At 41.6% G+C, this 27879-nt stretch overlaps 1 protein-coding gene and 1 long non-coding RNA gene across 2 annotated transcripts in view; one reads left to right on the top strand and one right to left on the bottom strand.

Annotated features, from left to right (window-relative positions):
* The first annotated feature begins 487 nt into the window (after positions 1–487).
* On the top strand, positions 488–4965 carry LOC144894222 (uncharacterized). The gene is made up of 2 exons (XR_013624881.1): positions 488–649; positions 3874–4965. It is a non-coding gene; the product is annotated as an uncharacterized LOC144894222 (long non-coding RNA).
* A 339-nt stretch (positions 4966–5304) lies between these two features.
* Positions 5305–27879, bottom strand: part of LOC137436187 (meiosis 1 arrest protein) — a 49356-nt gene continuing 26781 nt past the window's right edge. Inside the window, exons 7-10 of the mRNA XM_078765930.1 lie at positions 14609–14750; positions 6485–6691; positions 6223–6381; positions 5305–5466 (exon numbers count right to left, since the gene is read on the bottom strand). Coding sequence (XP_078622056.1) covers positions 5305–5466; positions 6223–6381; positions 6485–6691; positions 14609–14750 — 670 coding nt within the window. The remainder of the gene's footprint in view (positions 5467–6222; positions 6382–6484; positions 6692–14608; positions 14751–27879) is intronic.

Below are 27879 nucleotides of genomic sequence, written 5' to 3'. Positions count from 1 at the left end.
TGGCTTGCTTTGTTACAGGCCTGGCTTGCTTTGTTACAGGCCTGGCTTGCTTTGTTACAGGCCTGGCTTGCTTTGTTACAGGCCTGGCTTGCTTTGTTACAGGCCTGGCTTGCTTTGTTACAGGCCTGGCTTGCTTTGTTACAAGCCTGGCTTGCTTTGTTACAGGCCTGGCGTGCTTTGTTACAGGCCTGGCGTGCTTTGTTACAGGCCTGGCTTGCTTTGTTACAGGCCTGGCGTGCTTTGTTACAGGCCTGGCGTGCTTTGTTACAGGCCTGGCTTGCTTTGTTACAGGCCTGGCGTGCTTTGTTACAGACCTGGCTTGCTTTGTTACAGGCCTGGCGTGCTTTGTTACAGGCCTGGCTTGCTTTGTTACAGGCCTGGCTTGCTTTGTTACAGGTCTGGCTTGCTTTGTTACAGGCCTGGCTTGCTTTGTTACAGGCCTGGCTTGCTTTGTTACAGGCCTGGCTTGCTTTGTTACAGGCTGGCTTGCTTTGTTACAGGCCTGGCTTGCTTTGTCATCTTTTGATTTATTTATTTCCAAGGAGAGCATCTTGCTGGAACCTATGTTTGAAGTGCCTTCTTCTGGCATTGTTGCGGTTTTGATCGATGAAGGGGTCATACGTGGACTCAAGCAGCCACATTACATCAGGTGAGGTTTTGCAATGACTACCTTCCTGGAGCACACAACGGTTAGTAAGTAACACTCAGAAAAGGACAATGGCATTTGTTAAAGTGATGGTTAAAAAGGCAAATTTAACCAATTAACTGCGTTTTTCCTCAAAATCTTTTCACCTTTTGAAACAATCAAGGATTCATTTTGTTCATTACATTTGTGAGTTCTCTATGTGAGATTAACTAATTAGAATTGGTGGCATAGAGGGGGAGGGGGGAGGGTGAGGGGGAGGTGGGAGGGGTGGTGGGGGGGCGGGAGAGGGGGGAGGGGGAGGGAAGGGGGGAGGGGAAGGGGGAGGCTGGAGGTGGGAGGGGAAGGGGGAAGGTGGGAGGGGGAGGGGGAGGGGAAGGGGGGAGGGAGACCCGTACATTACACACATTACAACATTACACACACACAAACTGTGTTTTATGTTCAATGGTCTGGCGGCGGGGATGGAACATCACGTGATCGCTCTGAGCGAATCAGCGCGCTGCTCTGCCCCACCGCTCAGATTCCGTGTATAATATTCCTCGTTGAAATGCGCTGAGGTAAAAATATGGTAAAAAAATATTATGAAAAAATTTTTTTTAGGTAGGCCATGTTCTTCCCAGGCTCAATGGCCATGTCTATACCAAATATCAAGCACGTGAGCCTCTCCGTTTAGGAGTCTATCGGTAACATTACACACACACACACACACACACACACACACACACACACACACACACAGGGTGAAGAGAGGGTGAAGAGAACAGAGAGAGGGAGTGAAAGAGCAGAAGAACAGGATTTTAGGACACGTGGGCTGATGCCATCAGGTCCAGTTGCAGAATCGGAGTCGAGGGTTGACAGAAGCTTTTCCACCTTGTCGGTTTCCATCTGGCTACTCTCCCATTAAGCCTAGATTTGTGAAGGCCTGCAGAGACTGTTGTCCTTCCGGCAGGTTCTCCAAGGAACTTTGTAGTTCTGTCAGAGTGGTCATTGGGTTATTGGTCACCTCTCTGACCAAGGTCCTTCTTGTCTGGTTGTTCAGTTTGGTCGGACGGCCAGCTCTAGGAAGAGTCTGGGTCGTTCCATATTCTTTCCATTTCCTAATGATGGAGTTCACTGTGCTCTTGGAAACTTTCAATGATCTAGAAATTATTTTATACCCTTCCCCAGATCTATGCCTTCTCACAATTCTATCTCGGAGTTCTACGGACAGTTCCTTGGACTTCATGGTCGAGTTTCTTCTCTGACATGCCCTGTCAACCGTGGGATCTTATATAGAAAGGTGCGTTTATTTCTAAATCGTGTCCAATCAATTGAATTGGCCACATGTGGACTCCAATCAAGTTGTAGACATCTCAAGGATGATCAAAGGAAATTGGATGCACCTGAGCTCAATTTGGAGTGTCGTCGCAAAGGGGTTGCATACTTATTGGCTCAAGACAAATTATTATAACCACAAACTATTCAGTTAATTCTGTCCAACGTATGATTACCTTTTTAAACAGTTGCTATTGTTGTTTAGCACGAAACTGAAATAAATTTGGAGGAAACTCGACTTCCTTGAGGAAATAACTATGCTTATCACATCCTCTGCAGACTAGTGGATCCAAGCCATCTTGACTTGCTGGACCTCTAAGTAGGTCGTTACCGAAGCCACAATGATGTTGATCTCGGTGAAAGTGCTTAAATGAGTCTTTATTTATGCATGAATGATTTATCCCATTGTCTGTCCAATTTTTCTAGCCATCACATTTTATGTGGCCTGTATATATGGATTGCTTATCACTTATGTATTGGGGCCTCATATGTGATTTCTCCTGGCCCTGGCTTCAAGTGTGATGTACAATATTTCCTTGATATCTTTATGACCCAATCTGACCTTTAATTGACACATTTGACCCCATTCCTAACAGTCGTTAGCATAGTTTAATAGTCACCTGAGGAAGAAGAAAAAAAGAAGAACCACCTTTAGAGGCCATGTTTCCCCACAGAGCAGGGGGTGGCCTTTTTCGGGCACCTTGGTCCCCTTTTTGAAGCAATGTTTTATGGCCGGATGCCCTTCCTGCCTCCAACCCTGTTGGTCGCCTCTTGCGACACACAGGGATTTACCAGTGAACTGGTACTCGATTTTCCGACTTCGGAAGGTTGACAGGCTGAGTCAACCCACCTGGTGTTAATTCAGCGATCGACCGGGATTATGAATCCAGGATCCTAGGATCTCAAGCCGGCACCCTAACCGCTAGGCCAACACCAGGCTTGTTGGCTTAGCGGTCTGTCTGAAGTTTGATACTCGCCTGAGGGAAATTGTTTAATATTCCCCTGAGAGGAATTGTTTGATACTCACTTTAGGGAAATTTGGACATACAGTACTTACACATGGGTGGTGTTTAAGAGTGGACCAGAAGTAAAGCACACCGACCGGAAGTAAAAATCATTATAACCATTATTATAACCTGTGGCCAACTTCTGGTGACATTCATGATCAGATTTCTCCAAATATTCCTTTTCTGCACTGATTTCCAAAGCTCTGGTAGAAGAGAAATTTGTTGCAGTCTTTACCCCATCCATCAGGTACTCTACATGCATGTTTTGCCTCCTCCTGTTCTGACCTCTACCCGACCTCTCCAGACTTTTGTTTTCTGCATGCATGATGTGTACAAAGTATGACAGTTTCTGTTTCGTCATCAGTGTTTCTAATACCAATGGTAATCTAATTTCTTCAATCAAAGTTGTTTGTTCTTTCATTTCAAAACTGTCAATCTACTTCCTTTCTTTTTCTTTTTCACTGTCCATGACTCACATCCATACATTGCAACTGGAAAGACATATATTTGATGATCGCATTTTTAGGAGTTAGAAACTTCATAAAACCTTCAGTCAAATACAAAATTTGTTCATGAACTAATGGATCAGAATCATGAAACTGTACTCATCCAATTTTGTTCAGGACGTGGGAAAAGTAAATAAAAGCTCAGGCAATCGTGGACCAATGGTCGTTACACCCGCAAAAAACAAAAAATCAAAATAAAATCGGGACAACTGGTGTTTAAGTTGTTTTTTTGCTTTTCTGCTTACAAAGATGTGAACTAATAATAACTATTGATCAGGTGTAATAATTCTGATTTTGTGAAATTTCATGAACATTTCACTGTAATTTTATGTTTGTCGACGCTCAACTTTGAAAAAGCCGTGGTCATGTTTTGCTTTACTTTTTCTTCAAACTACCACAGGGCTTTTTCAGGCTCGGAGGAGGTTCTAGAAAGTCGTGGAGAAAGTGAGAGCCTTGAACAGTGCACAGACGCTGCAAATAGCTACAAATAGCTACGCACACCTGAACCCCGTGTGCGATCTCTGCTCTGAACATAAAGTAAAGTCACTTCCGCATCGGTACTGTGAGAACATCGTTGTACGGTACTCGGTACTCACTTTTATGCATTTTTCATGTTAAAAAAAGCATCAAAAATGTTTGTTCGATGTATAGTTGGTTTTGGAATGGAAATGGATGGGCGTTGGAAAATCTTTTTTTGGTATGAAAGAGTAGAAATGGGATTGAAAGGTAAAGATTACTTATGATTGACTTGTGCGGATATTGAAGCCGATTCGTGCTTCAATCAACATTTTCCCCTGTTTTGCTTTGGCGTCACAATTTATCTCGGCTGCTGTCTGGGGTTGCTATCACAAAAAACAAATTTTGTAAAATTGATCTGCATTTTTACAAGTTCAAAGTTTACCCTCATTTAAAGTACGACAAGTGCACTTTGTTACGTCCATTGCTTTCATTGAACGTAGACAGTAAAATGTTTATTACAGTTAAACAATAGATGCAGGCTGAAAGGAAACTGCACAGCTGAAAGGCTGCAAACAAGTGGGTGGTGAACCCAGGAAGATTTCACATGGTGTTGGAAGTTTGTCGAAAGTTGTATCTAACATGCCGTTATTTGTTACTGATGTGATTATGCAAGGAAATACACTTGAAAATTTGTCTAATCCTGACAAATGCCACACATTTGAATCTGAAATGACAGATACAATTTTAAATTGCGTTATAACGTATACCTGGTAACATTTGCTTTGGATTGTTTCCAAATGTCTTTTTACCTTTTTAAACCCACTTGGTTATTCTGTAGCCTGGCATATATATATATATATATATATATATATATATATATATATATATATATATATATATATATATATATATGTAATGTGGTAATTGCTTTGACATGGTGCCGCAACAAATGTGTGATATAAACATTTTGATTAAATTAATTCCGAGTAAGTTAAACACAAGAATGCACAAATAAAAATCCATATTGAACAGGGTTACAAAGGTGTTGTGTCACATTCATGTTGGTTTATCCTTGTTCAACTCTCATCTTGGAAACAGGATTATCCTGGAAATAATCCCTCATCGATTGATCTCGGATTTGCAGTGACTCTGCCATTGTTTTGCAAAATATGAAATGAAATGTCATTGTGGTACAAGTAATACAAGTCGGAGGTTTAAGGATTATTGTAAATGTCTGCAAGTGCAATAATATGGAAAGAGAGGAACTTAGGTCAAGGATAATTTCCATGTACCTGGAACCACAACCAATGTGCTTTGTAAAGAAAATGCTTCAACATTTAGAATGAAAGGCGCAATGTAAAAATTAAGTTTATCAGATTTCTTTCATGTTGTCTTGGGTTGCACCGGTGGCACTGTGGTGTCCTTCATGGACCTTCAGTGCCTTACGTTGGCACTTTGTTGGTGTTCCTTGTGTCTGCGCTAGGAGCATGGGAGGCACGGTGGCTGTGTGTAGTTGTCCAGTTCTTCCTGTCTCCTGAAACCATGCAAACAAATGAAATAAACCAGTTAAATTAGCAACATTTCATTTTTACATCGTCCTGGATTTTGTGCATTAGGATACATGTACATGTGAAGTGTTTGAAGATAGCTTTGAGGTAATACACTTCCTTGCCTTTTGAGCTTAGCCTGGGTTAAATTCCGACTTTACGGAAAGTTGCAGAATAAATAAATCCAAGTGTTTGTCAGGCAGGGTGCTGCAGCAATCAATGTGCCATCCATTTGATGATGCATTACACTGGGGACCAGGCGATCATCACTGTTTGGCTGATCGATGTTAAAGATCCCACCAACAACACAACAACAACAGGCATTTTAAGGCCATTTTCCCTGCAAGAGTGTGGGCTAGCCTTGCGGTCCCCATGACAATCTTCTCCATGTTAAAGATCTTCTCCATGTTAGAGATCCCACCAGCCCTTTCATAAAGAGCAGGCGATTATCGTTGGCACCTCGGCCAAGTTCCAAATTCTCACCCTGATGTAGATTTTCCAGTTTTCCCTGCTTGCTACTACTCTACCCCACCCCACCTTCCACTTCAATCCTTTGTTCCCCATTGCCTAATGGTTCTGTTGAAGTTGAGCACACGTCTGGGTTGACCTCCATCTTGTCATCAATAAACGCTTGTATATATTTTCAAGACTGCTTGAGTTTTTCACACTATACTTAAATTGGTGTGATCAACAGATCCCCAATGGGATTCAACACATCAAATCAAGGCAAAAACTAACATCACCTGAAAAGAGATGGATTGCTGTTGCCTCTTGCTGAGACGACTTGTGGGAATATTGCATAAAGGTAATTTGCCAAAGGCTTCCTGGAGGTGGCGATCTAGAAGACTTTTCACTTGCAGTGGGTTGTAGGTTTTCATCACTTCTAGCTGATCCAATGCACCCTGGTTGATGATGTATTAATTCCAATGCATTCTTCAGAATCAGATCTTGCAAAATTAAGTTGCACATCCTATAGTCCCGACACAATATATACTGTATCTTCACCTGCATGTCTCGCAGAGCATCAGGTGTGGGATCCTCAGCATATATGGGTTGTTGACATGGCAGCAACAGTTCCGCTGATACAACAGCTTTGATGAGCAAGGTGAGGGCAGGTGAAGGCAACAACACAAAGTACGCCTGTACTGGGCAGGCCTTTCTTTGAACTGCACTTATGGTCTCGTAGGAAGCGAGGAGAAACTGCTGTCGCTCCTGAATCATAGCAACACCAATTAGCCTTGATTTTGAAGCACCTTTGCAGAAATGTAATAGTATCAGCTCCTACAATGGCAGCGGTAGAATTATCCATCCAAAATTTTCATTATGGAAGTTTTAACATTTTTGGCATTAAATTTCAAGCATCAATTTAATCTATACAGCAGAAGTCCTTCCCAAAGGACTTAACCTGGAATAAGTTTGTTATTGCTGAATAAATCCAAATACAACGAGAGAGTTCATAGAACACGATACCACGCGCAGTGTTCAATTATATAAAGGAGGGCCTTGTCGTTCGCAGGGGGTTACATTCTTGAAAATCCCTGTGAACTGTAAATCCGTAAACTTTGGGGTTAATGGGGTAAATACGGTTAGCAACTTCAACTTTAAATTTTGTCCAAACTAAACCTTTATTAACATGTTTGTGCGTTGTTTTTGTGCTATTTATTTTCATGAATAAAAGTGTTATTAAGAACCACCTTTAGAGGCCATTTTCCCCCGCAGAGCGGGTGTTGGCCTTTTTCGGGCACCGTGGTCCCCTCTTTGAAGCAATGTTTTATGGCCAGATGCCCTTCCTGCCGCCAACCCTGTTAGTCGCCTCTTGCGATGCACAGGGAATTACCAGTGCACTGGTACTCAATTTGCCAACCTCGGAAGGATGACAGGCTGTCTCAACCCCCCTGGCATTAATTCAGCAATTGACCGGGATTCGAACCCAGGATCCTAGGATCCCAAGCCAGCACCCCAACCGCTAAGCCAACACTAGGCTTGTTGGCTTAGCGGTCTGTATGAAGTTCGATTCCTGTGTAAAAAAAACCAAACTAAAAAAAAACCACCTTTAGAGGCCATTTTTCCCTGCAAGCGGGGGTTGGCCTTTTTCGGGAACTGTGGTTGTTGTTGTTTTTCGGTCCCCTTTTTGAAGCAATGTTTTACGGCCGGATGCCCTTCCTGACGCCAACCCTTTTTGCCGCATTTAACGACAAGCAGGGAATTACCAGTGAACTGGTACTCAATTTGCCGACCTCAGAAGGATGACAGGCTGAGTCAACAACCCCCCTGGCGTTACTTCAGCGATTGACCGGGATTCTGAACCCAGGATCCTCGGATCCTAAGCCGGCACCCTAGCCGCTAGCCCAACACCAGGGTTATGAAGTTCGATTCCTGTGTGAAGAACATTAAATAAAGTTTATTACCTCTGCCACCAAAGGTGCACGGAGGTTTATGTTTTCATACCTGTCTGTTTGTCTGTCTGTGAACAGGATATCTCAAAAGGTTGTGGACGGATTCAAACGAAATTTGGGGGAGATTGGGTGTGTGACAAGGCCAAAATTATTAGAATTTGGAGAGGATCCGAATCCAGCCTATCAGTGGTGTATAAAATGTAAACTGTTCAACCTGGTGGAGGAATGCGCTCTACCGAGGGTCGTTTTGGTTTGCTTGAGTTAAGATCATGAAACTTACCCTTAATAATAATTAAACTTGATCCAATAATGCAATCGCGATGTTGATGATTGCTACGATAAAGACGAGTTGATGGAGATGATCAGTACATACCTATATGGCGGCCTCTTCTTCACCTCAAAAAGCAGGACACCCTCTCTAATACTACACTACCAGTCAAAAGTTTTAGAACACCTCAATTTTTCCAGTTTTTATTGAAATCTATGCCGTTTAATGTCCAGTGAATAACCTGAAATGGTACAAAGGTAAGCATTAAATTGCCAGAGGTTAAAAAAAAGTTTAGGTTAGCAAAAACGGGAAAATGTAAATTGCACAGTTATATTGTAAAAAAAGGCCTTCTTCAGGGAACAAGTAATGGGTTAAGAACTCACACCTGTTCTGCAGCAATGTAAGTAAATTAAGCCTTGAAAGTTGATGCAAACAATTCCTACAGGTGACCCAACCTCTGCTGATTACTTGATTGCAAACCCCCAGTCTGTATAAAAGCAGTATTGGAACAGACTGTTATTACACCCTCTGAAGCATTATTTGGACAATATTGCACTGCAGGAAGTAGTATATTGGAAACTGGAGGAAACTCTGACAGGAAGAGGTCTGGCAGACCCAAAGCCACAACAGAATCAGAATTCAGGTTTCTGAGAGTCAACAGCTTACGTGATAAGCGGCTCACAGGACAACAGCTTCAAGCACAGCTTAACACTGGTTGAAGTAAGCAAGTCTCAGTTTCAACTGTGAAGAGAAGACTTCGAGCTGCAGGTTTGACAGGTCGAGTGGCAGTAAGAAAGCCATTGCTAAGATGGAAAAATAAGAAAAAGAGGCTTGCCTGAGCCATGAAGCACCGCCAGTGGACTACTGAAGACTGGAAGAAGGTCTTATGGACCGATGAATCAAAATTTGAAATCTTTGGTTCATCACGCAAGGTTTTTGTACGCCGTCGAGTAGGTGAAAGGATGGTTCCTCAGTGTGTGACATCAATTGTCAAACATGGAGGAGGATGCGTGATGGTCTGGGGCTCTTTTGCTGGATCCAGAGTCGGCGACTTGCACAGAGTGACTGGCACCCTGAACCAAAAGGGCTACCACAGCATTTTGCAGCGCCATGCAATACCCTCTGGTATACACGTAGTTGGTCAGGGGTTCGTCCTACAGCAAGATAATGACCCTAAACACACCTCCAGGCTATGTCAAAACTACCTTCGAGGAAAAGAACAAGATGGCAGGCTTCAAATCATGGAATGGCCAGCACAGTCTCGACTTAAACCCCATCGAGCTGGTGTGGGATGAACTGGACAGAAGGGTGAAATCAAAGCAACCTACAAGTGCAACACATTTGTGGGAACTTCTGCAACAGTGTTGGGAAGAACTTCCCGAACAATATTTGATTTCCATTGTTGAAAGAATGCCACGAGTGTGTTCGGTGGTTATATCTGCAAAAGGTGGCTACTTTGCTGAGTCAAAAATTTAAATTAAATTTTGTTAAACAAAATGATTCTATTATTTCTTTTTTAAAATCTCCAATTGTTTATTTGTTCTATGCTTAATTTCAGAGTACATTGAGACATTAAACTGTGTAAATTTCAATAAAAACTGGAAAAACTGAGGTGTTCTAAAACTTTTGACCGGTAGTGTAAATATCGATATATTGCAAAAATTTACATTGTTCTTGGAAGTATTATGAAGACGATATGTTTTATACAGTCTTTAAGTATATACGTAGTTCAATTTAAAGAGGTTTGAAGATGTTTAAATGCGTATAAATAAAATTAATTCTGGGTGTTACCGCCATTTTCCCAGCGTTATTACAGCACCCTATCGAACATGTTACATGAGTTATTCTTGTCTGTCGTATTATGACGTCCTTAAAAACAGGGTTTCCTGTTTATAATGATTTTCGATTTTGTTTGATTGCCAGGAAGGGAGACGGTAAAAAAATCTCACTCCATTGTGTGCCTGTACGATTGGGACAGATTGAAACCCAAATTGTTAAAACAAGAAACGTAGTCTTCTGATTAATGTTCCAATTTGTGTTCAAAATATAACATTCGATTTAAACACGTTGTTCCTCGAACATGAAAAGACGATGTTAAATTGATAAGACGGACGGACAGACATGAACCAATTGCTCAACCGCACTTTTTGCTTGGTGTGTGCAGGGTATTTATCTGCACCAAGTGAGCAATGTGTTGTGATTATGGATTATTGCCTCCACATTATTGTGATTATGGATTATTGCCTCCACATTATTGTGATTATTAATTATTGCCTCCACATTATTGTGATTATTAATTATTGCCTCCACATTATTGTGATTATTAATTATTGCCTCCACATTATTGTGATTATTAATTATTGCCTCCACATTATTGTGATTATTAATTATTGCCTCCACATTATTGTGATTATTAATTATTCCCTCTACATTATTGTGATTATTAATTATTGCCTCCACATTATTGTGATTATTAAGGATTGCCTCCACATTATTGTGATTATTAATTATTGCCTCCACATTATTGTGATTATTAATTATTGCCTCCACATTATTGTGATTATTAATTATTGCCTCCACATTATTGTGATTATGGATTATTGCCTCCATATTATTGTGATTATGGATTATTGCTTCCACATTATTATGATTATTAATTATTGCCTCCACATTATTGTGATTATTAATTATTGCCTCCACATTATTGTGATTATTAATTATTGCCTCCACATTATTGTGATTATTAATTATTGCCTCCACATTGTTGTGATTATTAATTATTGCCTCCACATTATTGTGATTATTAATTATTGCCTCCACATTATTGTGATTATTAATTATTGCCTCCACATCATTGTGATTATTAATTATTGCCTCCACATTATTGTGATTATTAATTATTGCCTCCACATTATTGTGATTATTAATTATTGCCTCCACATTATTGTGATTATTAATTATTGCCTCCACATTATTGTGATTATTAATTATTGCCTCCACATTATTGTGATTATTAATTATTGCCTCCACATTATTGTGATTATTAATTATTGCCTCCACGTCATTGTGATTATTAATTATTGCCTCCACATTATTGTGATTATTAATTATTGCCTCCACATTATTGTGATTATTAATTATTGCCTCCACATTATTGTGATTATTAATTATTGCCTCCACATTATTGTGATTATTAATTATTGCCTCCACATTATTGTGATTATTAATTATTGCCTCCACATTATTGTTATTATTAATTATTGCCTCCACATTATTGTGATTATTAATTATTGCCTCCACATTATTGTGATTATTAATTATTGCCTCCACATTATTGTGATTATTAATTATTGCCTCCACATTATTGTGATTATTAATTATTGCCTCCACATTATTGTGATTATTAATTATTGCCTCCACATTATTGTGATTATGGATTATTGCCTCCATATTATTGTGATTATGGATTATTGCTTCCACATTATTATGATTATTAATTATTGCCTCCACATTATTGTGATTATTAATTATTGCCTCCACATTATTGTGATTATTAATTATTGCCTCCACATTATTGTGATTATTAATTATTGCCTCCACATTGTTGTGATTATTAATTATTGCCTCCATATCATTGTGATTATTAATTATTGCCTCCATATTATTGTGATTATGGATTATTGCTTCCACATTATTATGATTATTAATTATTGCCTCCACATTATTGTGATTATTAATTATTGCCTCCACATTATTGTGATTATTAATTATTGCCTCCACATTATTGTGATTATTAATTATTGCCTCCACATTGTTGTGATTATTAATTATTGCCTCCACATTATTGTGATTATTAATTATTGCCTACACATTATTGTGATTATTAATTACTGCCTCCACATTATTGTGATTATTAATTATTGCCTCCACATTATTGTGATTATTAATTATTGCCTCCACATTATTGTGATTATTAATTAGTCTCCACATTATTGTGATTATTAATTATTGCCTCCACATTATTGTGATTATTAATTATTGCCTCCACATTATTGTGATTATTAATTATTGCCTCCACATCATTGTGATTATTAATTATTGCCTCCACATTGTTGTGATTATTAATTATTGCCTCCACATTATTGTGATTATTAATTATTGCCTCCACATCATTGTGATTATTAATTATTGCCTCCACATTATTGTGATTATCAATTATTGCCTCCACATTATTGTGATTATTAATTATTGCCTCCACATTATTGTGATTATTAATTATTGCCTCCACATTATTGTGATTATTAATTATTGCCTCCACATTATTGTGATTATTAATTAGTCTCCACATTATTGTGATTATTAATTATTGCCTCCACATTATTGTGATTATTAATTATTGCCTCCACATTATTGTGATAATGGATTATTGCCTCCATATTATTGTGATTATGGATTATTGCTTCCACATTATTATGATTATTAATTATTGCCTCCACATTATTGTGATTATTAATTATTGCCTCCACATTATTGTGATTATTAATTATTGCCTCCACATTATTGTGATTATTAATTATTGCCTCCACATTGTTGTGATTATTAATTATTGCCTCCACATTATTGTGATTATTAATTATTAACTCCACATTATTGTGATTATTAATTATTGCCTCCACATCATTGTGATTATTAATTATTGCCTCCACATTATTGTGATTATTAATTATTGCCTCCACATTATTGTGATTATTAATTATTGCCTCCACATTATTGTGATTATTAATTATTGCCTCCACATTATTGTGATTATTAATTATTGCCTCCACATTATTGTGATTATTAATTATTGCCTCCACATTATGTGATTATTAATTATTGCCTCCACATTATTGTGATTATTAATTATTGCCTCCACATTATTGTGATTATTAATTATTGCCTCCACATTATTGTGATTATTAATTAGTCCACATTATTGTGATTATTAATTATTGCCTCCACATTATTGTGATTATTAATTATTGCTTCCACATCATTGTGATTATTAATTATTGCCTCCACATGATTGTGATTATTAATTATTGCCTCCACATTATTGTGATTATTAATTATTGCTTCCACATCATTGTGATTATTAATTATTGCTTCCACATTATTGTGATTATTAATTACTAGCAGAAGTACCCGGCATTGCCGGGCGGGGGAGGGGAGGGGGAGGGGGAAGGGGAGGGGGAGGGGAAGGGGGGGAGGGGAACGGGGGGGAGGGGGAGGGAGCGAGCCCCTTGGCAAAGCGAGCAATTTTTTTTTTCATAGCGTTCATGGCGTCATAGCGTTTCATGGCGTCATAGCGATTTTTTTTTTTCATAGCGTCATATCGGTATTACACACACACACACACACGCACACACACACACACACACACACACACACACACACACACACACTGTGTTTTATATATATAGATTGCCTCCACATCATTGTGATTATTAATTATTGCCTCCACATTATTGTGATTATTAATTATTGCCTCCACATTGTTGTGATTATGGATTATTGCCTCCACATTATTGTGATTATTAATTATTGCCTTCACATAATTGTGATTATTAATTATTGCCTCCACATCATTGTGATTATTAATTATTGCCTCCACATTGTTGAGATTATGGATTATTGCCTCCACATTATTGTGATTATTAATTATTGCCTCCACATTATTGTGATTATTAATTATTGCCTCCACATCATTGTGATTATTAATTATTGCCTCCACATCATTGTGATTATTAATTATTGCCTCCACATTATTGTGATTATTAATTATTGCCTCCACATCATTGTGATTATTAATTATTGCCTCCACATTGTTGTGATTATGGATTATTGCCTCCACATTATTGTGATTATTAATTATTGCCTTCCCATTATTGTGATTATTAATTATTGCCTCCACATCATTGTGATTATTAATTATTGCCTCCACATTGTTGTGATTATGGATTATTGCCTCCACATTATTGTGATTATTAATTATTGCCTCCACATTATTGTGATTATTAATTATTGCCTCCACATTATTGTGATTATGGATTATTGCCTCCACATCATTGTGATTATGGAGGTGGACTAAGGTGATGTATTCACCCCTGTTTGTTTGTTTGGTTGTGAGGAGGATATCTCAAAAGTTATGGGCGAGTTATGACAAAACTAGGTGGATGAGTTGGAAAGGTGAGAAGAACAAGCCGATTGGATTTTAGTTTTAAGGTCCGGATGTCGATCCAACCTAACCGTGGGATACAAAACGTAAAGCGTTTAGCCTGGCACAGGTATGTGCTCTGCTAAATGGTGTTCTGGTATGATCATGTAATTTGTAGGAATGACTGGTGTGCGTGTTTTATTTTCTATTTTTTTTTTTTTTTAAATAGGTGTAGGCTCATGGAAGGGGTTTTATTTGTGTGGCCTGACCTGAAGTGTATGACAGAGTGCATGGAAGAATTGACGGTTGCTTTCTAGATCTTCCCATTCAAGTTTCCAACAGCTTGTTGGTTTCACCACAAGAGGTAATCCAAACAGTACAGATTCGCACAGTCCATCTGCTTGAAGAATCCTGCCAGAGAATGATGAAGGGTTCCCACAGATTATTAAATTACATTATTAAATGATGTCGTTGATTATTATGCAGTCGTACCGTTACAAAAACGTACAACCGTTACAAAATACAAAAAGTTGTACCGTTACAAAATAAAGAATATGGCTCTATTGGTTTGCAATAGTTATATCCCAAAATTTCATATTCTTATCTTACATTAGTGGAACTCCACCTTTCTGTGCGTTCCAATTATTCAGAGGTATGCCACAGGTATTGTCATTTCATTCTATGCCAGCTTGTTCACCCATGCTGGGAAGGTCAGAAGAACCAGAATAAGACCTCCCTTGCCAATCCATGCTGCCAAATTGCAAAATCCCTCAACATGTCCCAATTTGAAAAATGCTCCTTCATCCCCAACAGCTGTTGAATTACTTACCACATGAGCAGTGAGGACAAGGAGAGAGAGAGACTTGACTTTTAAGCTCTTTTTATTATAAAAGTATAAAACAAGAGTACCACCAAAAGCAATTCATCCAGGAAAATCAGTAAAATCATAGCAATCCCGGAAGGAAAAACACAATCAGTACACTGCAAACCAAGCGACAGAAAAGGTGCAAATACCAAAAAAAACACACGAGGAGAAAATCTAGGCATAATTTCTAAACTAGGCATAATTATATATGTACAAATTTACAATCGCATCTGCAACCCTGAGGGAAAACGCCGGCAAGGAGAAGCATGGAACAGTGTATAAGAAACACCCGCACTGTATTATACAGAAATTAACAATTTGTTATCTTGGACCTCACAAATCCCTCCAACACACCAGGTCGCAACAAAATTTGCAAGGTCGTTTGCAGTTTGGACACAGCCAAATTCAAGCTTGAGCCTTGCTGACACCAACGAACTAAAAAACACCATAATACTGCATTCCTGCATGGGTCTGCCGCCCAGCTTCGCCTTCCGCGACAGGTATACGGCCAGTTTAGCAGTAGCAGTTAGGAACCCGAATACAATAGATGTGGTTCCCTTTTTGGGAGGAAAGCCAAAGATGTAAGCTTTCAAAGAAAAGGTAACCTGCAATCTATGGGAAATAAAATTTAACCAATGAAACAAAGGAGAAAGTCTTTCACAATTAATAAAAGCATGAAACAAATCTTCCCTCACCGGACAAAAGGGGCAACAGCCGGAAATGGGGGGAAAAAAAACGAATGACAGCATTGGAAGGAACAATCCAGTGGGCCAAACGCCACTGAAGGTCACCTGTTCTTTTAGAAATAAGTCCAGCATACATTGTATCCCATAAAGGCTCAGAGGGGGGACCGGGAGGCAAGAGTCCTTTCCACCGGGTAACCCCAGCTAGAGGTGGGTCCCCAAGAAGAAGTTTCACGCAAGACCTATAAATACTCTTGCTGCTCATAACATGGAAGGGGGGTGACCCTGCGCTCATGGGGGGCAGCTCGTTTGGGGGCGACACCTAATTTTGGGACTGTGGGCTCAACCTCTGCGTCTTGCGTCCAATGTAGGAGAGAGAGAGATAGATAGATAGATAGATAGATAGATAGATAGATAGATAGAGAGAGAGAGAGAGAGAGAGAGAGAGAGAGAGAGAGAGAGAATTTTTGACTTTTGACGTCCTTTTATTCCAAAAACTATAAAATGCATGGATGTACAGTGTATAAAATCAACAAAGCCAAAAACAAGAGAAAACGATGAAGCGAGGAAACAATACAGATACATGCGTTGATCAGTTCAAATTTTACGGAAAACAAATGCAATCTTCTGCAGCAATACTACGAAGTGTAGAAATTATGAACAATCAAGAGAAAAATAATACCAACTCGTTTTGGCGGACTTCACAGACACTTTTCAAACACCATTTTTCTACAAATCCATCAATTTCACCCATGATCTTGGAAAACTCAAACTCATGTTTTAGCCTTGCAGCACACAGTGCGTTGAAAAACGTCATGACATTGCATTGATGAATGGGCTTACCATTCCGCTTCTCCTTTCTGGACAGGTAAGTAGCAAGCTTTGCTGTAGCTACAAAAAAGCACAACAGTTCATATTCTTTGTTGTGTTGCCGTCTCTTTTTGAGCCCAAAAATAAAGGATCGAAAAGTAAATCTGAAATTCATTTTGAACGACACAAAGTCTAACCATTCAAATAAAGGAAAAAGTCTTTCACAACCAATAAAAAAATGAAAAACATCCTCATTTACAGAACAAAAGGGGCAACATGCAGATATTGGGGCAAAATTCCATACATATATGTTGCATGGGATGATCCAGTGGGCAAGGCGCCACTGAAGATCACCTGTTCTTTTGTTAATCAGCTTACAATACATCGATTCCCATACAGGTTCATTGGGGGGCCTGGCAGGGAGTAGCCTCTTCCATCGTGCTACTCCATTTAGCGGAGGAATACCAAGAACTTGAGATAACCACCACCTATACAGGCTCTTGCTGCTCTCAGCGTGCAATACACTTGTCCCTGTGCTAACAGGTGGAAGTTCCTTGGGAAGGCAGTCAAAAATCAGTTTCGGAAACGGGGACTCGTTGGGGTGCCCAAAAGTATTCCAAGTCCAAAGTTTCTGTAGCTGATGACGTTTTTGAACAACTTTCCTCAACATCGTTCCAATTGTCCTCTTGGACCGAATCGCCGTCAAGGTTGAAATTTCCTCCACATTCCTCCACCCGACACCGGAGTTTGGCCGAAGGTGCCATACTTTGTTTATGCCTGCCTCAATAAAGCGTTGGCACAGATGACGACTCTTGGGAACATCAGGGAAGAGAGGATTGAAGAACAGGGGTTCAACCTCGAACATCCCTGGGGAGTAAGTGTCCGCTTTACGGCTCACGGAAAGTCTTTCCCAGGCACTGAGAAGGCTCTGGTAAAATATGGGGAGCGTTGATGTATTCACGTACTTAAGGTGAGTCAGGAATACTTCGAGACCATAGCCGAGTCTACCCGCCTGCTGTAAAATATGACAAGCCAAGGCATGGTTTGGCAGGTTTTCACCAAATAGGAGGCGTTGAATGGAGCACAGGCGAAAAGCCATGAGACGGGATCTCACGTGAACAAGGCTCTGACCACCTTCAGATGAAGTATGGCATATTACGCTTGGCCGCAGCCAATGATGGCCTCCCCAAAAAAAGTCCACAAGTTTGGCCTGTATCCTGTCCAGCAGCACTTCTGGTGGTTGCAGGCAAATAAAGCGATGCCACAACGTTGTAGCAACCAAGTTGTTTGCCACTAAGACTCGGCCCTTAAATGAGAGGTGCGGTAGGGCTCTTTTCCACAGGTTCAGCCTCCTGTCTATTTCTCCAGTCACACCTTCCCAATTCCTTTTCTCAAATTGTGTAGAGCCCAGGGACACACCAAGGTAATCAACACCATCTGCTTTCCACTCCAAGTTTTCTGGAAGAGCAGGCAGATGTGTTGAGACAGGTAGGCAACTATTAAGGTATGGCACCCAAAGAGCTTTGCTTTTCGTCCAATTAACCTTCAGAGATGAAGCCATGAAAAAGGTTCTTAAGGACTTTACAAGAGCGACAATGTCTTGGTGGTTTTTTATAATGACGCAAACATCATCTGCATAGGCCGATATAGTCATTGGTGGGTTTCCAGGAAAACAGGTCAGGCCAGAGATATTCTTTCTCAGTGTGCAAAGTAATGGCTCCATTGCTAACGCAAAAAGCAAACCTGAGACTGGGCAACCCTGCCGTACCCCCCTCTGAACCTTTATGGGGGGAACCAGTTCATTGTTCACCTTAATTACACTGGAGATGTCAGTGTACAATAGAGTTATAAAGGCCCTGAAAATTACCCCAAACCCACATGCTTCAAGAACATGGCACAAGAAAACATGGTCAATGCTGTCAAAGGCTTTTTCAAAGTCTAGAAAACATATTCCAAAATCATTTTGGTCATGGCGAGCATACATTAAATCCCGCACGAAAAAAATGTTGTCGTAAATCGAACGACTGGGGATGCAGAATGTCTGATCAGGTAAAACCAGATCACCAATGACTTTTTTCAAACGATTTGCCATTGCTTTCGAAACCATTTTATAGTCAGTGCACATTATTGAAACCGGTCTCCAATTCTCCATCCGCCGGAGATCTCCTGACTTTGGGAGAAGACTCACCACTGCTCTCCTTAGACTTAGTGGCATTACACCTTTTCGCAAGGATTCTTGGAATACAATCAGTAGTTCCGGGCCCAATATGTCCCAAAATTCCATGTAAAACTCAGCTGGCAGGCCATCAATTCCCGGAGTCTTTCCAGATTCCATTCCAACCAGGGCACGCTGTAATTCATCAAGGCTTAAAGGCACATCCAGCTCCAGGCGTTGAGTCTCAGTTAGGGTTGGGAGATGGGAGGTAAAACATTTTATTTTATCCTCATATATGTATATCTTTTTTAGCAAATAGTTCAGAATAATACTTTCTAATAGTGATTTTTACCCCTTCAGAACTTGTAATTTCATTCCCACTGGGGTCCTTAACTGATAAAATAAGCTGGGGAGGCTTCGTTTCAGCTTCTAAGTGAAAGAAGGCTTTGCTAGGACTATCTGATACTTTAATGCTTTTTACTCTCAGTCTAACTAGTAGTCCTGCAGCCTTCTCCTGTAATAGTTCCCGGAGTTGGGTCCTTTTTTCAAGGAGCAATTTATAATTTGTCTCATTTTCTTGCTCTGCCATTTTGTTTTGCAGTTTTAGAATTTCGGTTTCCAACCGTGCCAATGTGATTTGACTTTCATGAGTGATGTGGGAATTAAACTGTTGACAAAACAGTCGTATATGAGTTTTCATATTATCCCACCAAAGGTTAGTGGAAGCAAAGAGGGGCTTTTTTCCAACTATAGCTATCCATAGGATGCGAAAGGCTTCCTTAAACAGGGTATCATCCAAAAGACTTGTATTGAATTTCCAATAGGCGCTCCTCCGTTTGAATTGAGGGAAAGATAGGCCCATCGTGACCATGTGGTGGTCAGAGAAGATGGAAGGGGTAATAGTTGAGGAGGTTACAATATTCCTTAATCGTGGGGTGATGTACCAGCGGTCAAGCCTCGCTAAGGATACTTGGCCATTGGAGCATCGACACCATGTAAACTGCCGGTCATTTGGGTGCATCAATCGCCATACATCCAAAAAAGCCCCACCTGAAAGAAACTGGGAGAGGTCACCATGGGACTCGGGATGTGGTTCCGGTGAATTTCTGTCTATTTTGGGCTCTAGCGTACAATTGAAATCTCCCCCCATGCATATGCACTGATTTGGGTCAAACAAATTTAAATGGTTTATCACTTCAGTAAAGAAGGCTTTACGGTCAGTACTCTCACTTGGTGCATATACATTAAAAATAATGAGCTTCAGGCTATTGATCACCAATTCTAGGGAGGCAAAACGTCCCCGAATCACCTCCTGAAAGAGGCAAGATTCAGGTACAAGTCCTGGTTTTAACAAAAACCCCACTCCAGCAGATACAGATGACATATTACTGAAGAAACATTTACCTTTGAACATGTTGCACCAGTCATGTTCAACCTTCTCAATAATATGAGTTTCTTGCAGTAATATTACATCGACTTGTTTCCGTTTGAATAAACTATTCACTTGGATCTGGCGGACGTGACTGGCCCCACCGCCATTTATATTGAGTGTTGCAAGATTAAGCGTCTTCGTCACTCATTAGTAAATTTTGTCTGACACTGTGAGTACTCACTCTTTGCCTTTGTTATGATTTTCTTTAGTCGATGAAACTGCGATTTTGTTAGGTTTAGTTCCTCAGATTTTTTTATGACTAGTTTTGCAGCCTGAATAAAGGGAGCCAAATCAGGGAAATGATCCCCAATGATGACATTTCGCTGTCTATACGTTTCATTAAGGAAAGAGAGAACAATATGGGGAGGGGTTGGGGGTTGATCTGGCATTAATTGTGATAATGCTGTTACCTCCACCTCCTCTTCCGATTCTGATAAATCAGAAAGTGGTCCAATGGGGTCTGGGTCAATACCGTTTTCTTCTCCTGCTATGCAACCTAGCCTTCCCTTGTCTGGGGGGTCCACGCAGTGCTGTGTTTGGGAAACATCAGCACATTGATTACTGATTTCCTCAATTGGCATGAAATCATTATTCCCACATTCCTGTGGATTTATGTTTCCACCCTTATCTGCTATATTGGCAGATTTATTATGGATGTCAGCCTGTTCGGCGACATTCGCTTGGATCAATGATGCACCATTCACGGTATCGTGGCCTGAATTATTTACATCATTAACGTCGTCTGTGTGAGTAATGGAAGCGCGTTGTTTTAGCGGCTGAACCCTGATGCTCTTTTCTGGGTTTTCCTCTTTATTTATTTGGTCCACGCTTTGTAGAGAGATTCCAGGTGCATCCTGAAGAGTTTTTTCACTAACAGCCTGCAAATCGAGCACAACCTTTTTACCTGCTCCAGATGAGTCACTATCATCCGGAGCCCTTCGTTTACTCGTCCCCACTTTACTATCAGTGTCCATTTCAACATTTTGCTGAGGAGGAATAAATACGTTCACGCTTGGAACACTGGATTCACCCTCATTAGGAATTTTAAGCGGTGGCAATGCGTTAATCCCCCCCCCCCCCCACTGGGAATCTCAATTAGTGGAGCAACGTTAACCTCCCTCCCACTGGGAGTATCCATTAGTGGAGAAGCGTTAGCTTCCCTCCCACTGGGCGTATTCATTAGCAGAGCGACCTCCTCCTTACAACCTATGGCAGTGTGACCTGTCTTGCCACACCTGACACACGAGGCTTTGGGACAAGAACGTTTTAAATGTCCATACGCTCCACACTGAAAGCATGTTAAGGTGGTGGACGATGCGTATAGCTGGTAATTTGCCTCTTCAAAATTAATTTTGAAAGTGATGTTGAGGCCTGTGTCGTCCCCACGGTCTGGAAGGACCATATACACTTGTCTGCGGAAGCTCATTACGTGCTTAACACGTTCATTCCGACACCCAAGAGGGATTGTTGAAATCCTCGATACCATTTTACCGTACCGTGATAGCACGGTCATTAACTTGTCATTTGGGATAAATGGTGGTACGTTAGAGATAACCACTCTCGTCGCGGGAGTTAATAGCGGCGACGCCATCATAAAGTGACCGCTTTCCGTGGTTATTCCCGCACTTACCACGTCATGGACGAGTTCCTCGTCCGAAACGAACACCACCACTTTCTGGTTCATACGCGAAGCTGCACGTATATTTTCATCCCCAACAATGCTCCCCACAGCGAGGATGATGTCCTCGACAGGGACTCCATCCGGAGGCACGCACACAAACGCGTGCTTCCTGGTTAAACCTTCAAAGTCATCGCGACGAGAGCGTGCATTCGCCATTCCGGCGAAAATACCCCCCCCCCTCCCCCCGCTTGTCCGAGCCGGACAAGAGGGTATCAAACCTAAATAAACGAACTAAAGTAAAAAATAAACGTGCATTATAAGCACAGAAATGGCTTACAACGCGCCGTCAACGCCAGTAGGCCGCACCCAAAATGGGCCTGCTCTCAATCCTCTCTCTCTCGAAGGCAAAGGTGTAGAACAGATGGAAACAAATGCCAAGGCACACAGGATGGAAAAGGAGAGGGAGGGGGGCAGGGGAGGGCAGGAGAGGGGGGAAACCTCACGACGGACTCACCAAAACACAGAGCAGTTGCTCACAGCCGCCATGACGCTACACCCAACGCACCAACGGCCGATAGGTGGCGACAGAGGGAGAAGGGGAGAGAGAGAGAGAGAGAGAGAGAGAGAGAGAGAGAGAGAGAGAGAGAGAGAGGAGAAAAGAGGGTGCTGAGCATCTCTGGGTTCAACGAGGCTCCTATTGAACACTATACCTTGGTACCAAAACAGGTAGCCTTTACAGGTGAACAACAGCTGACAATCCTTGAAGAGGAACTAATAAATGGAGCCAACATTAAATAGGATATAATTTGACTGAGTAAAAAAAAAACGTGATGTGTCCTGGCCTGGATAGGCCATGGACACACTGGCCTGATTGGTTAAACACTCACGTGGCTTCCACATTTGCATGCACCAATGGTTGCTTCCTGAAATGTCTTTCCCACCAAGATGACGGAGCAACAAGTCAGGCTCACAAATTGGTGCAGACAACTTGATAATCCATTTTAATAATAACACTTTAACACAAACATGAGGTGCAAAAGCATGGAAACCTCGGCGCAGGGTACACATAAAAATGAACACCTTTGTACCGACTATTACCACTCGTACTCTACTGAAAAAACAACTCTGTGTGCTCCTGAAAGATTGTCGGGAATGCTTTCATCAATCTTTGCTGGCATTTGGCTGAGAATGGAAATCACCTTTTCCTCATCGGGAAACAATTTCATTTTTGGTTCCAAATTATAACAACTTTTGTCAGCATGGTGAATAGGTGAAGTCAGCACCGCTTTGTCTCCTGCTTTGGGAATGCTTTGGAAGGAAGGTCATGAAGGTCATGAAGAGAACACTTATGATGTAACAAGAACGAGGATTGTTTGCCGACCGATGTGATATTTTCTAGTCCAAAAAGGGCAAAATTCTGTGAAATAATGATGAAACACCCTGAAACTGGAACTCCTTCTGTAACTTATCATAATGAAGCCATGTACCAAGTTTCAGTTGAATTATGTTACAGGGTATGGGAAGAAGTCTGAAAAACCACAGGTGGGACGGACAGACGAACGGATCGACGGAGAGAAAACCTCGTCTCCTCAGGTGAAAACCGGTAGGGGACTAATAATAACATGACTCGCAATCCCGTGGGGCAGAGGTTCACCTTTTATTGTTTTTGTTTGTTGCTAACAGTTTATTTTAAAATAATAAGAACGGGGAAGCAGGACCAGTAAGGGTGTATGATATCACATGCCAGGAGCCACTCACAGTGCACCTAGCCTCACACAGCCAATCAGCAGCGTCTCGCCACCAAGGCGGGTGTAGCATAGTCCACGCTTGCTTTGTCTGGGTATTCACCGACATGAATAATGAAAATGTTTTTGTCTTAAGTCAAATTAATTTTGACCTTTCACTGCCCGGATCCTTGGCGATTAATATGGTGCCATTTTCAACTTTGTGTAACAAGTATTTTGGGAGAGGTAAAACTGACACACACCTTATTATTATCGACTAAGTATGCCGACCTCAAAAACATTGCCTCAAAAAGAGAACCATGACAATTACAACTACATATGGGCAGGGTGCAGCCCGAAGTGGAGATCGGTTTCTGAGGTTTGGGACATGGAATGTAGGGACAATGACAGGGAGATCAGGAGAAGTGGTGGAAGTATTGGTCAGAAGAAGAGTGGACATATGTTGTGTGCAAGAGACGAGATGGAAGGGAAGTGGTGTGAGAATGGTGAAGGGTAGGCAGGGACAGAAATACAAGTTTGTGTGGCAAGGGTGCCCGGAGGGCGTGAATGGTGTTGGTGTCCTGTTTTCTGAGGAGTTTGTAGACAGTGTGGTGAGTGTGACTAGAGTGAGTGATAGGTTGATGATGGTGAAAATGATGATTGGAAAGCTCTTGGTGAACGTCATCTGGGGATATGCTCCGCAGGTTGATCGGAGCGATAAAGAGAAGGACAAGTTCTGGTGTGCGATAGAGAAGCTGATGGAAAACGTGAAAGATGAGGAAGTTGTTGTGGTGGGAGGAGACCTGAATGGACATGTGGGAAGGACTATGGATGGTTTTGAGGGAGTTCATGGGGGTTACGGATATGGTGTGAGAAATGGAGAAGGTGAAAGGATTTTGGAGTTTGCTGATGGAGCTGATTTGTTGATTTGTAATTCTCAGTTCCAGAAAGAGGACAATAAGCTTGTTACATACACGTCAGGAGGGTCGACGACAACCGTTGACTACCTGATGGTGCGTAGGCGAGATAGGGGGCACCTCCGGGACACAAAGGTGATCCCGGGGGAGGAGGCTGTTTCACAGCACCACTTGGTTGTCTGCGACATAAGGGTGAAAGGTGCAAGGAGAGCTCGGCGGGTGAAGTACCAACCGAGAATGAAGGTGTGGAGGTTGAAAGAGGTGACAGTAAGGGAGGCATTAAAAGAGAGACTGAGTAGGGTAGAGGATGATGTGGTTGAGCTTGAAAGTCGTTGGATGTCAATGAAAGCTAGTCAGTTGGGAGCCGTTGGTGAGGTATGTGGATGGACAAAAGGACCACCGAGGCACTCGGAAACATGGTGGTGGGATGTTGAAGTTGGAAAGAGGATTGACAAGAAGAGGAAGAAATTCAAGGCGTGGCAGAAGGCGAAGGGTACGGGAGCAGAAACAGCAGAGTGAAAGTTATAAGGCAGCCAGGAAGGCTGCAAAGAAAGAGGTAGCAAAGGCGCAGGAGGCATGTAGGAAAATGTTTGGAGAACGCTTGGATTCGGAAGAGGGTCAGAAAGCAGTATTCAGGATTGCAAAGCACATAGCGAAAGAGAGGTGTGATGTGATGGGGGTGAGTTGCTTGAAGGATGAAGTGGGACAAATCGTTGTCGACCCAGATGGAATTAAAGGACGATGGAAAAGATATATGGAAATACTGTTGAATGCAGAGAATGAATGGGATGGCAACATAGAGAGTAACCCAGTTTTAGGACCGGCAGAGAAGATAACTGAGAAGGAAGTTGAGGAAGCGATAAAAGCAATGAAGAGTGGAAAAGCGGGAGGGCCGACGGAAGTTGTGGGAGATATGTTGAAGGCAGCAGGAAGTTGGGGTGTGAAGAGAATGACAGAGATCTGTAATCTGGTGGTGAAAGAAGGCCGCATTCCAGTGGATTGGGAACTGAGTACCCTCGTCCCTCTATACAAGGGGAAAGGTGACCCTCTGGAGTGTGGCTCGTACCGAGCGAGAAAGTTATTGGAGCATGGAATGAAGGTATTGGAAAGGGTGTTGGAGAGGAGGATAAGGAAGAAAGTGAAGATCGACGAAATGCAGTTTGGATTTATGCCAGGAAGAGGAACGACAGATGCGCTTTTCATTGTGAGGCAGTTGCAGGAGAAGTACATGGATAAGAGGAAGAAGTTGTTTTTTGGGTTTGTTGATCTGGAGAAAGCATTCGATAGGGTTCCACGCAAAGTATTGACATGGGCATTGAGGAAGTTAGGAGTGGAGGAATGGTTGATCAGAGTAGTGATGGCAATGTACAAAAGAGCGCGCACAGCTGTAAGGACGAAGGACGGGAACAGTGGTGAGTTTGAGGTGGGAGTGCATCAGGGGTCGGTACTAAGACCACTACTATTTGTAGCTGTGATGGAGGTGCTGGCTCAGAACGTAAAGGAGGGTTTACCGTGGGAGTTGTTGTATGCAGATGATCTGGTGTTGATTGCGGAAAGTATGGATGGACTGAAGGAAAAGATGAACAAGTGGAAGGAATGTATGGAGACAAAAGGTCAGAAGGTGAATATCGGAAAGACGAAGGTGATAGCAAGTGGTAAAGCATGTGGTGAGGTGGAAAGAACTGGGAAGTGGCCGTGTGCTGTGTGCAGGAAGGGTGTCGGAGTGAACTCCATTCAATGTACAATGTGCGCTGAGTGGGTTCATCAAAAATGTAGTGGTCTGAGAGGGTCATTTACCAGTGTGGCACCTACATTCAAATGTAAGGTGTGCACAGAGGGAGCTGCGGATGGAGGAAATGTTGAGTTGGATCTTGGAGACGGCGTGAAGCTGGAAGGTGTGAAAACATTTTGCTACCTCGGAGACATGCTGAATGGAGAAGGTGGATCAGACTCGGCAACGGTTGCTCGAGTGAGATGTGCATGGAAGAAGTTTCGGGAACTGAGTGGCGTGCTGATGAGGAGGAGAGTGTCGCTGAAGCTGAAGGGAAAGGTGTATGCTGCATGTGTGAGAAGTGTTATGATTTATGGGAGTGAGACATGGGTAATGAACGTAGAGCAGCAACGAACGCTGGAAAGGGTGGAAATGCGAATGGTTCGGTGGATGTGTGGAGTATCGTTGAGAGAGAGGAAGACAAATGATGAATTGTGAAAGATGATGGGAATAGAGCCTGTGATGGATGCTGTGAAGAGAAACAGGTTGAGATGGTTTGGTCATGTGTTGAGGAAGGATGAAAGTGACTGGTTGAGAAGAGTGATGGAAATGAATGTAGAAGGAAGTAGAGGACGGGGAAGACCGAGAAAGACTTGGCTAAAGATGGTGGAAGAAGAAATGCGGGCAAGGGGGTTAAACAAGGGGAGATGCAGAAAATAGGGCAAAATGGAGAAGATTGTCATGGGGACCGCAAGGCTAACCCCCGCTCTAGCAGGGAGAATGGCCTTAAAATGCCTGTTGTTGTGTTGTTGTTGTATGCCGACCGTAAGCACAGGGTTTAATCAAGAGATTCACAAACATATTGCATGTCCACCTGTGAGTCTCGATGAGGATGTACAATGAAGTGAAACACGACACATTTTATAACACCTAGTTGTTGTTGTCATCATAGATGTCGTTGTTGTTAGTGTACTGTTATATATATACATACAATGCATTCAGAAAGTATTCAGACCCCTTCACTTTATTCCCATTTTGTTATGTTGCAGCGTTATGCTGAAATCGTTTAAATTCATTTTTTCTCTCATCAATCTACACTCAATACCCCATAATGACAAAGAGAAAACAGGATTTTAGAAAGTTTTGCAAATTTATTAAAAAGAAAAAACTGAAATATCACATTGACATAAGTATTCATACCCTTTGCTATGACACTTGAAATTTAGCTGAGGTGCCTTCCATTTCTCTTGATCATCTTTAAGATGTTTCTACACCTTGATTGGAGTCCACCTGTGGTAAATTCAATTGATTGGACATGATTTTGAAAGGCACACACCTGTCTATATGAGGTGTCACAGCTGACGATGCATATCAGAGCAAAAACCAAGCCATGAGGTCGAAGGAACTGCCTGCCGAGCTCAGAGACAGGATTGTGTCGAGGCACAGATCTGGGGAAGCCTACAAAAAAATCTCTGCTGCATGGAAGGTTCCCAAGAGCACAGTGGCCTCCATAATTCTTAGATGGAAGAAGTTTGGAACAACTAGGACTCTTCCTCGAGCTGGCCGCCCGGCCAAACTGAGCAATCGGGGGAGAAGGGCCTTGGTAATAGAAGTGACCAAGA

Source organism: Myxine glutinosa, chromosome 11 (assembly GCF_964187855.1).
Source record: "Myxine glutinosa chromosome 11, kmMyxGlut1.1, whole genome shotgun sequence".
NCBI classification, from domain to species: Eukaryota; Metazoa; Chordata; class Myxini; order Myxiniformes; family Myxinidae; genus Myxine; species Myxine glutinosa.
This window is presented reverse-complemented; position numbering and strand designations above follow the sequence as displayed.